Below are 14,603 nucleotides of genomic sequence, written 5' to 3' on the forward strand. Positions count from 1 at the left end.
CGTATTTAGAAGGAAATCCTATCCACGTCGATTTTCCTTCGGTATAATCGAACGACGCGACTCCGACACTTACAATACCTCATCCGACAACCAACACACACGATGATACTTCGACAGTATCCGAAAATAAACTTAAAACGACGCGTTCTGGAAGAAGGGTGAGATTTCCAGAACATTTAAACGACTATTGCACGTAAGGCACTTCTCGACATTGTATATTATTTTTTTAAAAAAACAATTTTAATATGCTTATATATTTTTATTTCTATTTAAAAAAACAAAACAAAAAACAATTTTTTGATGCTATTACGTGTTCATGAGTTTATTTTCCATTTTTTCTCCGACATTGTGCTTTTACACACATACGAGTGTATTTCGACATGCACTTACATTTTATTTTTCTTTTCCAGGACGGCTGGAAAAGAACGATGACGTTTATGAGGACCCGAAATTTTCATTGTACATTTTCTTTTTTACTATGTTGTACCTCCGTCCCATATAGTAAGGAAAGACGACCAGACGCTGCTAAATTTAGTAAGCTATCAGAAGAGTGTTTACCAACGACAAACTCGTTGGGTTTAAACTTCTGGCTGGCCACGTCTTAGGGTCATCACTGCCCCACTAGGGGGAGTGATCTGTAGCGGTAAATAAATCCCCAAAATAAATAGCTCTGTAAGTTTTCGACATTGGATGCTGACCATATGTTTTAGTGGACTCACCTAGCTGAAGGCGCTCGGTCAGGCATCCGCACCAGATCACGTGTGGTAACGCCGTGCTCAACATCAACCGCAATCGCTAGCCAGATTAGATCAGAGAATTCCGATATATTGGTCATCGCCAAATACACTCTTCCGATCTCCTCGACTCTGTCTTTCGATTTCTTTCGGTGGGTACAAATCATATTAGGTGTTACTGGTAGAAGCGTTGTCAAACACTGAATACCTGTGACATCATCAAGGGATAATTAGTTTGGCAATATTTTTATTTTATATACATAGACTAAATAGCAATTAATGGGGAAAGAAACGTTATGGGTACATAAGTGACTGACTAGACTCTTATTAAAACATCCTACTAACAGGGGCTAGGAAACCTCTTCAGTTAGGATAAACTCGTGGTAGAACCAAGCGGTGTCTCTTAATATTTTCTCAATGATTAGCGATTCTTCAAAATGTCACTTTATTAAGCATAGTTGCATGTTTCCTTTGTAATCACTCTACAGAGTTGACTTGGACTACAAAGTATTGTGTGGACTGTGATCATGTCACCTCTTATTCATGCTTAACATTTTTATTTTGAAACTGCAAAGACGAGTAATCAAAGACATTTGATATCATAGTAATAAACAATAAGTGCTGCAAAATGCACTGGGTCGCTAAATAGGCATTCAAAACTTCGGTGGTCTGAAGAGAAGTTTGAGTAACCAGTTTTAGTCTCCTTAATTAACTGTAGTGTGGCATATCATTTATTTGTTTGAATGCGTCTAAAGAATGTGCTGATATTATTCAAATGGATAATTTTATGGATCCTTGTGATATGGGAAGTCAGACTGCAGGTGCGAAATTCCCGAACTCTCTTTTGGGACTAGAACGAATACCATCTGAGATGACCAATTCTAGATGCGAGAATTAAATATGATATATTTCTACGAAACTGTATGGTAGGAAACTTGTAGGGGCAGTCGAATAAAGCTGTTCATTAGTATCATGATCCTTGAAGCTGAACCTGCAATAAATATCATCATTCAAGCTGGGCTGAAGATGACACAGGTATTCAGTGTTTGACAACGCTTCTACCAGTAACACCTTCTAATATATTTCGTTCCCACCAAGAGAAATCAAAAGACAGAGTCGAGGAGACCGGAAGAGTATATTTGGCGATGACCAATATATCGGAATTCTCTGATCTAATCTGGCTAGCGATTGCGGTTGATGTTGAGCACGGCGTTACCACACGTGATCTGGTGCGGATGCCTGACCGAGCGCCTTCAGCTAGGTGAGTCCACTAAAACATATGGTCAGCATCCAATGTCGAAAACTTACAGGGCTACTTATTTTGGGGATTTATTTACCGCTACAGGGCGTTTAACAATAGGATTAAGTCAGTTAAGTACAAAGCGGAAGCAATTAATGGAGACTCTATGGCTCAGCCGTCCTGGCTTGGTCACTTTATGTACCTTGGTGGTCTTCACGTATAATACATTATCTATAACATGACAAAATGTGTTCTTCAAAGGTTCTTAAAAACAAATTCCAAGATAGGACGAGTCAACACAGACATTGATGTAATTATAACGCAAAATAGTATTCAATAAGCAGACGCATCATGCCGACTCCTTAATATTAAATTTGGTCTATCTTCAGTATGTTATTGAAGCTCTATCTGTCGACGCTTTGAAAAGAAAGTAATATCAACTAAGAGATACCATTGTAAAGACAAACACAGGCCATCTGGAATCCTGTTCTTTCCAAGCTGAAACTGATTTGTGCCTAGGAAATATTAAATCCTTAATTAACCATTAAATTCAAAAGATAAGAGCGGGTGAATAACTAGAACATTCACTTTAGACAGGGGAAAAAGCCTGAGACAGCATATTGGAATCACCGTGCGACCACATAGGGAATTGTTCGTTCATGCAAACTCGTCACAAAGATATTGGACAGTTTCTCTTGTTTAAATTACTAAGAGTCAGGAATAGCCATAACAACTACATAGACGGAATATGATTCAGTTTTCTAGTAGCTCGGAATGGCAAGAAGAAGGAAGAAAAGTAGAAAAAGTACTGGTTCCTCCAGGAAGGAAGAACTGACTCCAAGTGTTGCTTCCAATGTTTTGTACGATCCTAAAATTTATGAAGCGCAGATTGAGATACTGAAAAAGAAAATTAAAGAGTATTTTATTCCTCTATTTATAAAACTATTAGCTATCAGTACGTGATCGATAATTTTAAGGATCTTATTCTTCAAACAACATCTAAAGTCCACAACATTGAATCAGATGGCAAGGGACTTATCACATATTTACAAAACTGCATTCAAAATAAAGGTTAAGTTCACCCACGCTTTTTTTTAAACAATAGAATATAGATAGGGAAATCGTTGGTTTGAAACAAAATCTCAGCACTTTACTTAAAAGGATGAGTGAAAAGCATAAAGAACACAACAAAATTGTAGTCAGTCTGAGGCTTGAAATCGAGGCTATTGAAGAAAAGTTGAACTCAGAGAAAGCAGTTTTGAGTACATTTGTTTTTCTTACATTGTGATTGATATATATGTAGCGGGAAAAGTTGAGTCTCTCGAAAATTTTAGTGTTGAGCGAGCTCAACTGCAATACAAGACGACAGAAATAAAAAATTTAATCGAAGAAACATTGGAACTCAATAAGTCCATATATCATGAAAAGGATTTAGAACTAACTGTTTCTCAAGACCGGTAAGTTCTAATGTATTCAAATAACAACCTTGCTGTTCATTTATGAAATCATGTTTTTTATTTTTCATAAAATTCTCCTCAGCAATCTGTTCGAGTAGATTAACTAAGGTTAGGACCACTAGGCGCCATTGTATTTTTGATATGTAGGTTAGCTATTTGTAAGTCAGACCTTATTCATAGTATCAATGTTTTTAAAAGACTCGATGTTTTTGCTGGTTCAAAAACACTATTCTACCTTGTGTCGCGCAGTTTTTCGAGGGTTTCCTTAAGCTATAAGCCGTCAGATACCATGCAAACAGAACCATTTTTACAAAAGTTTAATTAGATTTTTCCGGCCAAAAGTTAACGCTTCATGGAGATTTTGAGGTAATAGATTTTAGCAGAAAATCCAATAAGCTTCTGTTACTAAAGTCTCTATTCTATATTTACACGTAATATGAAGTGTAAATAAACAATAAAGACATACAGACAATTGATGAATGCCTGTCAAATCTATGGATTCTTCCAGTTTCAGTTTGGGAAGGACAGGAGGCCCGATGGCCTGTGTTAGTCCTGGCAATGGTGGTCCCTCAGTTGATCCAACTTTCTTTTGAAAGAATCGACGGATAGAGCCTCAACCACGTGCTGAGGTAATGAGTTCCACTCGTTGATGATTCGATGGGAAAGTCGATAGTCAGCTGACAAGTAATTTGTTCTTGGCTTGTGAACTTTTTTGGAGTGTCCTCGTAAATTCTCTGTTTTGGAAGACAAGAAAAATGAGGGTATATCAGGTGCAAATTTGGCACTAGGCAATTTGAAAACTGTAATCAAGTCGCCTCTAGTTCTGCGATATGACAACAGGAAAAGGTTCAGCTCGGCCAGTCGAGCTTCATACGGAAGCTTCGCTATTCCGGGAATCAGCTTAGTTGCCGTTCTCTGAACCTTTTCCAGAAGCTCACTGTCTTTTTTTAAGCAGAGGCTGGCCGCTTGTATGCAGTACTCAAGTTTAGGACGTACGAACACTGTATACAAAGTCAAAAACGTCGTAGCGTCGACATGACTAAAAGCCCTACGTATTGACCGTAACGTTCTAAAACCTTCGGCGGCTATTGCACGGCAGTGTGCAGTAGTCTTTAAGTCTTGGCTAACGATGACTCCTAAGTCATTACATGTCTGGACGACAGGTAGCTCAGTGTTATTCATTGTGTATGTATCTGTACCTTGATGACCAATATGCATCATAACACACTTGGAAGTATTTATCGGCAACTGCCAGGTTTGAGGCCATTCAGATAATTTCCTCAGGTCATTTTGAAGTTCTAAGCTATCACCCTCACATCATATCGTTCTCCATATCTTGACATCGTCAGTATATAGCAAGACCGATGATGATAGGAGACGAGGAAGGTCATTTACGTACAACAGGAATAGCACTGGCCCCAAAACTGTACCCTGGGGCACTCCACTAAGCACAGTTCCCCAGCTAGATAACTTTGAGTTCACCCGAACTCCAGTAACTATGTTTGCACAATCTCTGGGCTATGTTTCAAGTGACCGTATGGCAATTAATTTCAACATAAGTGTTCCTGTTTGTGTCGAATAAACGACGAAAATCATAAGCGAATTGATAATATAAAAGTTAGGAGATTAAAGCCGCTGGAGAACTATCGTGTTTAATTTTAATAAACGCGCTATAGTTGACCGCTGTAAAACGTTTGTATTTGTTCCCGTAAATCGGGCTGTTTGTACAAGTTTAATATTAATCCTAATTTCTTTCAAATAATTGCACAAAAAGCTGAGCAGACAAATATAGAGTTTGCTTACTAATTCCGACCTCACCAAACCCTCAACCACTTAACACACTGAGGTCTGTGTATAAGGGTTGTAATTGAACTTTAAGTTAGAGCCGTAACACGACTTACGTTTTGATTTCCGTTCAATCACAGTGTTACATTCGAATTTTAAGCACATTTGAGGTACGGAACCAACTTCCCTTTATCAAAATAGTTTCCTAATTAGATATTCTAGTCTCGATATAACAAAAGGTTAATCAGTTTATGCCATCATTAGATATTTCATCATATGATTATTATTGGGATATTCTTTTAGTGGACTTATTACTAGGCTATGAAATCGTCTACATGTGAAATATTAGGACTTAAAAATTACCCGGAAATATGGTTATTGAGGAAAACTAGTGCAAATAATGACAAAAGGAGGTCCCAGAACTTCTGTAAGACACGTTCAAATTAAAAAATCTGTTAATGAGCTGTCAGTGGATAGAGTAAGATAACTAAACTGTTTTTGTCACAGTAAATACAGATATCAGAGAGATCAGATGAACTTACTTCAAAGAATTGTAATTAAAATATGAGGATATGAGAAGAGAACATTTTCAAATGCAGAATCAGTGATAAAAACAAGAAGCAATTGTTTTTACATCACGTCCAGTTTTGGTAATAAATAAATAAATGAAACTGGATGATTGATGACGTGTTGCATGATAGTAGTTTAAAAAAGTCAGTATTTGGAATTGAGTACAAACTCCTGAATGTTATTTTTGTTTCTCTAGTTCCATTACCCGATGATTCATCTAAACGTATTGAAATGTAACAATAAGTAGATAGAAGGCAACAATAAAGTGTTTTGTAAAAATTATTTGTTAATCCAAGTCATTATACTTTGAGTTAGAAGGAAAAAGTAGTAAAAAATTAAACATTAGATGAACAGAATGATGATACACCAGTATCAAGTAACTATAAAAACATAGCAGAAATTTAAAGAGCAACCAACAATAAGATTTACAAACAATTATATATCTGTGTCTACAAGATGACGGTGATTGAGAAAACACTAGTGGCCAATACAAATACTAACTATAATCACATAGCAAGTTTCAATGAGGTAAATTACATATATTTATGGTCTAACGTCACATCAAACTAACTATCAGATATATATATATATATATATATATATATAAGGCACTTCTTCAGAGAATAAATAATAACTATCAGAGACGTCATTAGTTAGTTCAGCCAACTACAAATTGAACCAATCTACACAACTCCCCTTTGCTAATCATAATGAGGTTTATCTCATGTCACTCCTACATCGACCCGCAAATTATATTATAATTTCGAATGATTTGAAGTAAATATTTTTCCACAATCATCTTATCCAACAAAGATGAACAAACTGCATCACATCAGTTTCATAAAATTTAGTTTCCATCCAACTATGCTCAAGATCTTTTTGGGTAGATTAAATTCCATTTACGTGTTTTGGAGATTTTCCAAAAAACTAGTTTAAGCTCTTGTCATTTTATTTATTGTAAGACATAGTTAAGTTTAAATAAAAGTTTGTCGAACACTTGGTTTGTTGTTAATATTGAAGTCTTATTGTTTTAAAACAATATGCAAATTACAGATTATTCAAAGAGATGTTAAGCAGGGTTTCACACTTGGCCGGCAAATTTCGAATCGGCACAGAGAAACGGGTTAATAAAACAGAACGTCGAACATTAGAATACAATTATAAACTTAATGACAAGTTGGCAAATCTAAGCAACAAAATATCCCATATCATGGGTAAACATAAATCTTATAAACAAGCTACAAGACAATTGAAGCATGATATAAACGTACTACAGGAACTAAGAGATCAAATGCATAAGAACTGGTCGGATCATATCAAAGTAAGTAAAATATCAGTTTCTAACCGGTGAAATTTCTGTCTATTGCGGTGAAAGTAAAAGTCAATGGTCGAGGCACTTGTTTGTCAGTTACTTTGAGATTTGGTCTGAACTTTACTTGTAACTTTACGTGAGGAAGTAAATATCAATAATATACGAAGTAAATAAAGGTGTTAACAATGTGTATTTCAAACGAGAACGCATATATGAAATAACTGACCGATGTTGTTCGATTTTTGGCTCTATTAGTTTCTTTTGAATAATTTTATTCGATAATCAATAGATTAATGGAATTTACCAAAGGATACTAATTGTAGTGAGTTGTTAAGCATATTCAAAGGAAAAACATTTAAGAAATATTTTTTACAGATCATTCTTTGTAAACCCATTCACATCCTCATATCACAGCAGTTGATAGTAAGAAGATGATGTTCCCTTGAACCTCTTTTAATACATCCCTTTTCGTATATATTAATTGTTTATATAAATCTGAAAAGCTTGAACTAATATGGTATTTAATCATTTCTTTTAACATTGAGAGCAGTTATCATTGATGCAACTGACATAATTGTACCATGAATAGGTCTGTTTACTTTGAACTGACTCACACGTTTCGCTATTTACACTTGTGTTAACTTGAATCAATTTATTTTTCTCTGACAAAGAAATCACAAGTCCAATTTTCTGCTCTTTCGGACATGGTAAATACCATTTTCATAAACAATTCACGATAAGTAGCTTCATATAACGTAATATCTAATAGCTCTTCATATTTTTCAAATGTACACTCAAAATTAAATTAGCGACTAATTCTTCTAAAATATTTAAAACATTTCAGTAAGTTTATAAAAGTGTTCTCCATCTCTTTTACTTTTTTTCTGAAGTCTTTAAAAGGTTCAGTATCCAATTGTTTAGAAAAAGAACAGAAATTATCTTCAATAATGAAATCATTTACAAGTGACAAAACTATCGACTCAATGAACAATGATTTATTTGATGAACAAATAAAATATATTAGTACGAAAGAAATTCGACTAAATGATGATTTACAAACATTAAGGTTACATTAATAACTGATTGTTTATTTTACAGCATTTTCTTTTTTGATACAACAAAAGTGTTTCCTTTTTTTACACAAAATCATTCACATTATACAACTAGCCTTAAGTTACACATTTATTAGATCAATTTTATTGTTTTACATTCTAAGTTGAGAGATTCAAATAAAATTTAACGAACAACAAAAAATTATTCATTTGAACGAAGATACCATAAGTTATTTATTGAGTCAGATTAAATTTAAAGAAACAACGTTGTTACTAGGAGTGAAATAAGAAAATGAAGTTCAACGTATATATCTGGTTTAATTTTGTCTTGCGATCAGTTTTTCTGCCCATGATAATCATTCAAACAAAATATAGCTATATTATAGTTGTTCAAAAATGAGAGTTTTCTTGGGTGCTACTTATTTAGAAACCATTAAGGCAGGTGGTTTAATAAAACTAATCAGGCACTAAAGGAAATGAACTGAATAAATGCTTAGAATCAAAGAGCATTTTACAATCATATTTTTCCTAGTCCGAAACTTCATAGAACTAACAGTTATTGTTTGAAGTTTAAGATCCCAAACACTATAGTCTAAATGTCATCTTGTTTGTTGATAGATCTGAAGGTTTTGAGTTTGATCTTGTGAACACTAATGAAAAACTTAAAACTAGTTTCCTTTTTCATTACGGTTGAAATTACGTTGAATTAAATTGTATCTGCAAAATAAATTGTGACAAATTACTGCATATATTAAAGTCTTTGATATAAATTTACTTTTTATCGAATGCTAATGGGGTGATTAATTAAATAAAACAGTTAGTTACAAAAAGAAAATCAATGTGGCAATCCAAGATGAACAGTATACAATCATCCATAACTGAATAAAGCATTAGATTTTAGATGATTAATGATGTGATCGGAAACGGGCTATTTAAAGGTTTAAAAAATATTTCAATTATTGAATAGTTTATTTGTAATATTTCAAATTTGTTATTTATATATTTGTCAAGAAGTATGGTAACATATGGTTACTAAGTTCTTTACCACTTAAATTCCATCAGTACTTACTTCTATTTCAAATTATAGATTCGCATTCTTAGTTTATATGAATTCTCTAAAAAATTATTCAGTAAAATATTTAATTTGACAAGTATATTATTTTATATCTTTTTAAAAGATCTAAGTACGAGCATACATTATTTCAATATGAAGAATACATGGATCTGAAGGATAAAGAACTTTATCGTTTGAAACAATTAATTAAAGCTAGGAACAGTCTGTGTCAATTAGTGTTTGATTGCAAAACTGCATTATGGGAAGCCTATGAAGTAAGCTCACTTTATCTTATTCACGTTGATCTGTTCGAACTGGCCTACATGTCATTATATATATAAGAAATTTATTCCGGTTTCTATGTTTAATTTTGTATTTCTGTACATAATTTCCTTAAACAGATGTCAGAACCGGAAAATGCTATGAAACTGAATTTAACTGAACGAATTCAACGTCATGATCATTTATTGACTGCATTCTTTATCTTAATTTATACATGTGATCAGCTCATTTCACGTATTACCCCATATCAAATTGGGGACTTTCGATTAAGTCAAATAACCAGAAGTATACCCTCAGCATCAATAAAACAGTCATCACGTGGTAATAAGGTTATGTTTAGTAATTCTCTGCATACATTTTCCAGTTCTTCATTGGCTAAAAGTGACAACCAGACTAGGAAATTTTCATCAAATAACAATGAATCTAGTGGATCATTGTTGGATTCATGTGGAAAAGATTGGTAAGTCATTGATTCAGTGATTTTGGCATGTAAAATTTTTAGAAATAATACATGAAATTTTTTGTCTAAGACAGTAGTTAACAGTGGAGTCCAAAACGTATGTTTTATCTCAATTGGGACTCACTAATTGCAAATACCTGCATCTCAATTTTGATATCGAGACTCGAACACAATACTATTTCACACCAAACATAAACCCGCGCTATCTACTGAACTACTAAGTCTAGACAACCACTAACGTTGTTGATATTAATACAAATACTAACCATGTAATTTCTTAATCCCACATGCTAGTAGTTAGTGATCAAATACCCATGTATTCTTCAATCATTTATTTCAAACTAATCTAAATGGTTTACTTCTGTACCTAATCCTTTGGTTATCAGTGCGTCAGATTGGTTAAAAGTGGTATTTTCTCAATCTTTTCTTTCTTCTGATTTCCGTTCATCCAAGAGTACCACATCATTAATTATGTATATATAAGTACTTGTAGTGTTAGACATTAGTTTTAGCCCATAATATATCTTATTCTAGTTTCCGGACATTCCATTCTATTCATTCTACTTGAGTCATGTTTTGACCTTGTTAATTATTCGCTTATTAGCCTTGACTGTTTTCACATGAGCGTATATGTGTGTACACTTCATGTCCCATGACTCATCACATGTCTGTAGTTTATTTTGTCTGCCTATAAATATTGAGTAATGCCCGGCTTGAAATGGAGTTGCCTTCCCAGCCATCTTCCATACGTGTCGTTTTTGCTTTGCTATGCTTCATTCGCTTCATGTACGAAATATATGTATTCTCAAGTCAATTCTCGTTATTCGACTTATTTAATTTCGTTATTGGATAACGCGATTCAAGTCGACGATGATATACGAGAATAAGCGATAACAAACATCCATACAATCTAAACAGGAGTCAGATCCACGGGCCACAAAAGTGGTGAGCCCTTCAACGAATATCGCCGATCTAAATGAGGGCAAAATCAAGCTACGGGCCTCCACTAAATACTCATCACTTGGTTGCACATACTAACACAAAATGTTGGCAAGTCAATTGAAGCTAGACTTGTACACCAATGAATGCCAGCTCAGTGATCTAGAGGTTGTGTTCACGCGGAGGTCCTGAGTTCGACATCTGCATTAGTAGTCACGGATGCGCACTGATGAGGAGTCCTACATAAAGACGAAACGGCCCTTCAGGTTTTCAACTGTTATCTAACTTGGATCAATCCGTGGTATTAATGAATTTTAATAACCTGCACGAACCCATATTGATGAGTATTTTTTCGTTACATAAGGTCTGTGATGACTATTGGATAAAGGAAATCTTGTACTCAGTAGATGTGCCTCAAAATCAAACGCCTGCAGTTCTACAATCGAATACTGAGCCTTTACATGATTGGGTTCCAATATTTTAGTGTAGAAATTTTAACTTGGCAGAAAAGACATGCAGTGTTGTCGTCATAAAACAGTGTAAAACCCACAACTCCATGCTGAAGTGTACGGCTGTTGTTCTCAGACTAATTAATGATAAGCTATAGGGTCAATAAAATTGTGTTTTAGTAAAGCAAGTACTGGTTAGATAAAATCACTTATAAATAGTAAAGATTTGTGCTCAAGTAAGTGGTTTCGATTAATCTCGAGGTAATCGTCAAAGACTAAAGGAGGCTTTTTTCTGTTAGTCAGCCTCTTGACTTGAGGTAATAAAGAATAACTTCGTTAAATTGGTGAATCTGGACCAGTCATGGTTAGTTTTTGGTTAAAAGGACCTAGGCTTCAACCAATCTGCTTCACTTCGTTTTGACTAGCTCGAAGTCAACTATATAAACCTTTACTTGGTAGATGAGTTATATTTAATGAAGTTTGGATACTTCATTTTAATTGTTTTGATGGCACCAGGTTAGTTGTCACTAACTATCTTATACACTTAAAATTATTTTGTGCTTATTTGTACGAAGATGTCATTTATTCAAACTGCTTTTTAAAACTAATTGTTTGTTTATTCAGTGATTCAACATCGAACTTCCCATTAGCATTAAAATTTGGTTTAGAACCAATAGACGATGCGAAGCAAATTATTTCCACTACTAATTTAATTAAAGAATTATCAAAATGTTCACGTCAATCAGTAAGACGAACTAACACACCAGTTTTACATTCAATAGCTGTGCAAACTGATTCATTATTCGCAAGTCATAAACAACCATCAAATTTATGCAAAAAGAGGAGTTTAAACAAAGCATGTTTTGCAAGAATTAGTCGTGGAATTTTACAACTTCCACTGATTAATTCAACAATCCTAGCACCAAAGGAAGATTATGATGAATTGTACAGATTTAATATACAATCAACTTATAAACACAAGTCACCTATACTACCAAGTTTATACAAATTGGCTAGAATGTAATTCAGCTTATATATAAATGTTAACTGTTGAAGTATAATTATTGAGCCACAGGTTCGAACCATGTAGCAGTCAGAATTTTCCTGATGTTTCTTATACACTTAATGGGATTTTCAAGTATTAATGATATTTCAACGATTTCAATCACTATATTTGTCTGAATCTTAACTTTTCGGTGTTGTGATGTCAAGTCAAACATCCTTTTTATTGCATGAACATTTGGTGATTTTCATTTGATCGCTTCAAAAAACAATATGCACCTTGTATTTTTTTATAATCTTGTTTAGTCACTAATTTTATTTATTTCGTTTGCCAATGTGGTAGATAAGTATAGACGTTTTATGAATTATTTTCAAGTTCATCTTGGGATTTATCAACTATTCCTAATTTCAGTGTGACACGAGATCAATTTCAAGTAGGAGCTTCATTAAAAAGATTTTTAAAAATTTCGAAAATTGTTTTTTGATGAGTCAAAAGTAAAGAAATGAAGTGCGAAAGAACATGTGAAAATGTTTGTGTTTGACTTACCTAATCTTTTAGGCTAGCTTTTGACAACTTGCATCATTTATGGCGTAGGCAAGATATCCGTCTATCAACCGAAGGTCAGTCAGTCAGTAACAACGTAGAACTTCTTACGTACGTACATCAGTTCGAGTTGCCATACCACATTAGTATAGAGATGCAGTGGTCGATTCAAATCCCGTAGTGGTAGAGGTAATAAGAGTATAAGCAGTAATCGGGAAGATTAGGGTTTGGAGATGTTATTTAAAGAGTATAATCCAGTGAAATAAATTTGGAAAGAGGAAAAAAAGGGACATGAAGAATTCAGAAGATTAGAATTTGGGAGAACACAAAGAGTTAACGCACCTGCGCCATTGCAAACGATTTTGAGCCATGTCATTCAAGGTCTCTAACCATCGGTTGCTATCATCTCGCGGTCCCCAACCAGGTAGTCTACACCTACCGACATGACTCAGACCACTTGTCAGTGACTTCATGGACTTGTGCCATGTTTTGGTCTGGCCACCCCTAGCTTTCTTCCAACCTACTCCTATACCACTGAACATCGCACGTCGAGGCAGTCGGTCATTGGGCATACGTAACACGTGTCCAAGCCATCTCAACTGATGAAGTTTCACTACTTCATCAATTGATTTGCCATCCTTACCTAGTACGTTTCCTAACAACTTCATTACTTACTCGATGGTCCCACGATATACGAGCAATATTTCGAAGACACCTATGATCAAATACTAGTAACCTACGAATATCCTCTACTCTTACCGGCCATGTTTTACTGCCATAAAGTAGGACGGAACGAACTGCTGCGCAGTAAACACGTCCTTTGGTTGATAGATATCTCGCCTACGCCATAAATGACGCAAGTTAGTAAAAGCTAGTCGAGCCTTCTGTATGCGTGTTGAGATTTCGTCACACACCAGACCACAAGGGCTGATGAGACTTCCAAGATAAATGGAGCGATCGATACGCCCAATTACTTCACTCCCAATCGTTAGTTCGGGTGTCAGTGCAACCCAATCCTGAAGCAACATTTTGCATTTCGAGGGGGAGAATCACATCCCAAACATGCTTGCATTGTTGCTTAGAGTGGTCAGAAGACTCTGCATTTTGTTAGCGTCTTCGCCAAATAAAACTATGTCATCAGCATATTCTAAGTCAACAAGTGAACCTCCCGGTAGAAATCCAACCCCTGGAAATTTAGATGAGGAGAGTGTTATCTCTAAAAGTACGTCAATGACAAAGTTGAACAAGAATGGGGAGAGTGGACAGCCCTGACGAACACCACTTGAGGTAATCAATTCTGATGACAGTTCGTCGTAAGCTCTCACTCTACCAGTTGTATTCGAGTAGATAGCCTGTATAAGGTTAATGTACTTCTTTGGTACTCCTTTCAGTGACAAACACTGCCATAGAACCTTACGATCAACAGAGTCAAATGCTGCCTTAAGGTCGACCAAAGGGCGTGTTTACTGCGCAGCAGTTTGCACCGTCCTACTTTATGGCAGTAAAACATGGCCGGTAAGAGTAGAGGATATTCGTAGGTTACTAGTATTTGATCATAGGTGTCTTCGAAATATTGCTCGTATATCGTGGGACCATCGAGTAAGTAATGAAGTTGTTAGGAAACGTACTAGGTAAGGATGGCAAATCAATTGATGAAGTAGTGAAACTTCATCAGTTGAGATGGCTTGGACACGTGTTACGTATGCCCAATGACCGACTGCCT

The 14,603-nt window shown here is 35.0% G+C and overlaps 1 protein-coding gene across 2 annotated transcripts; it reads left to right on the top strand.

Moving 5' to 3' along the window:
- The first annotated feature begins 2,178 nt into the window (after positions 1–2,178).
- MS3_00006632 (uncharacterized protein) lies at positions 2,179–13,051 on the top strand. 2 transcript variants are annotated; one of them, XM_051214803.1, is made up of 9 exons: positions 2,179–2,891; positions 2,924–3,045; positions 3,087–3,236; positions 3,278–3,431; positions 6,840–7,107; positions 7,989–8,164; positions 9,329–9,479; positions 9,606–9,946; positions 11,959–13,051. In XM_051214803.1, exons 1-9 carry the CDS (start codon positions 2,749–2,751, stop codon positions 12,356–12,358), a joined length of 1,905 nt encoding a protein of 634 aa, XP_051067992.1. In that variant the 5' UTR covers positions 2,179–2,748; the 3' UTR covers positions 12,359–13,051. The 2 variants fall into 2 exon arrangements, with proteins under 2 accessions (XP_051067992.1, XP_051067991.1); XM_051214802.1 differs by having other exon boundaries at positions 2,924–3,431; positions 9,329–13,051.
- The last annotated feature ends 1,552 nt before the right edge of the window (positions 13,052–14,603 follow it).

The sequence above is a fragment of the Schistosoma haematobium genome, chromosome 2 (assembly GCF_000699445.3).
Source record: "Schistosoma haematobium chromosome 2, whole genome shotgun sequence".
NCBI classification, from domain to species: Eukaryota; Metazoa; Platyhelminthes; class Trematoda; order Strigeidida; family Schistosomatidae; genus Schistosoma; species Schistosoma haematobium.

Excerpts from the sequence above, each read along its gene's own strand:
- MS3_00006632 (XM_051214803.1), top strand. The coding sequence starts at position 2,749 with ATGGCAAGAAGAAGGAAGAAAAGTAGAAAAAGTACTGGTTCCTCCAGG. Across the intron at positions 3,237-3,277 it reads CTCAGAGAAAGCAGTTTTGA|CGGGAAAAGTTGAGTCTCTC; the intron begins GTACATTTGTTT and ends ATATATATGTAG. Across the intron at positions 3,432-6,839 it reads CTAACTGTTTCTCAAGACCG|ATTATTCAAAGAGATGTTAA; the intron begins GTAAGTTCTAAT and ends TGCAAATTACAG.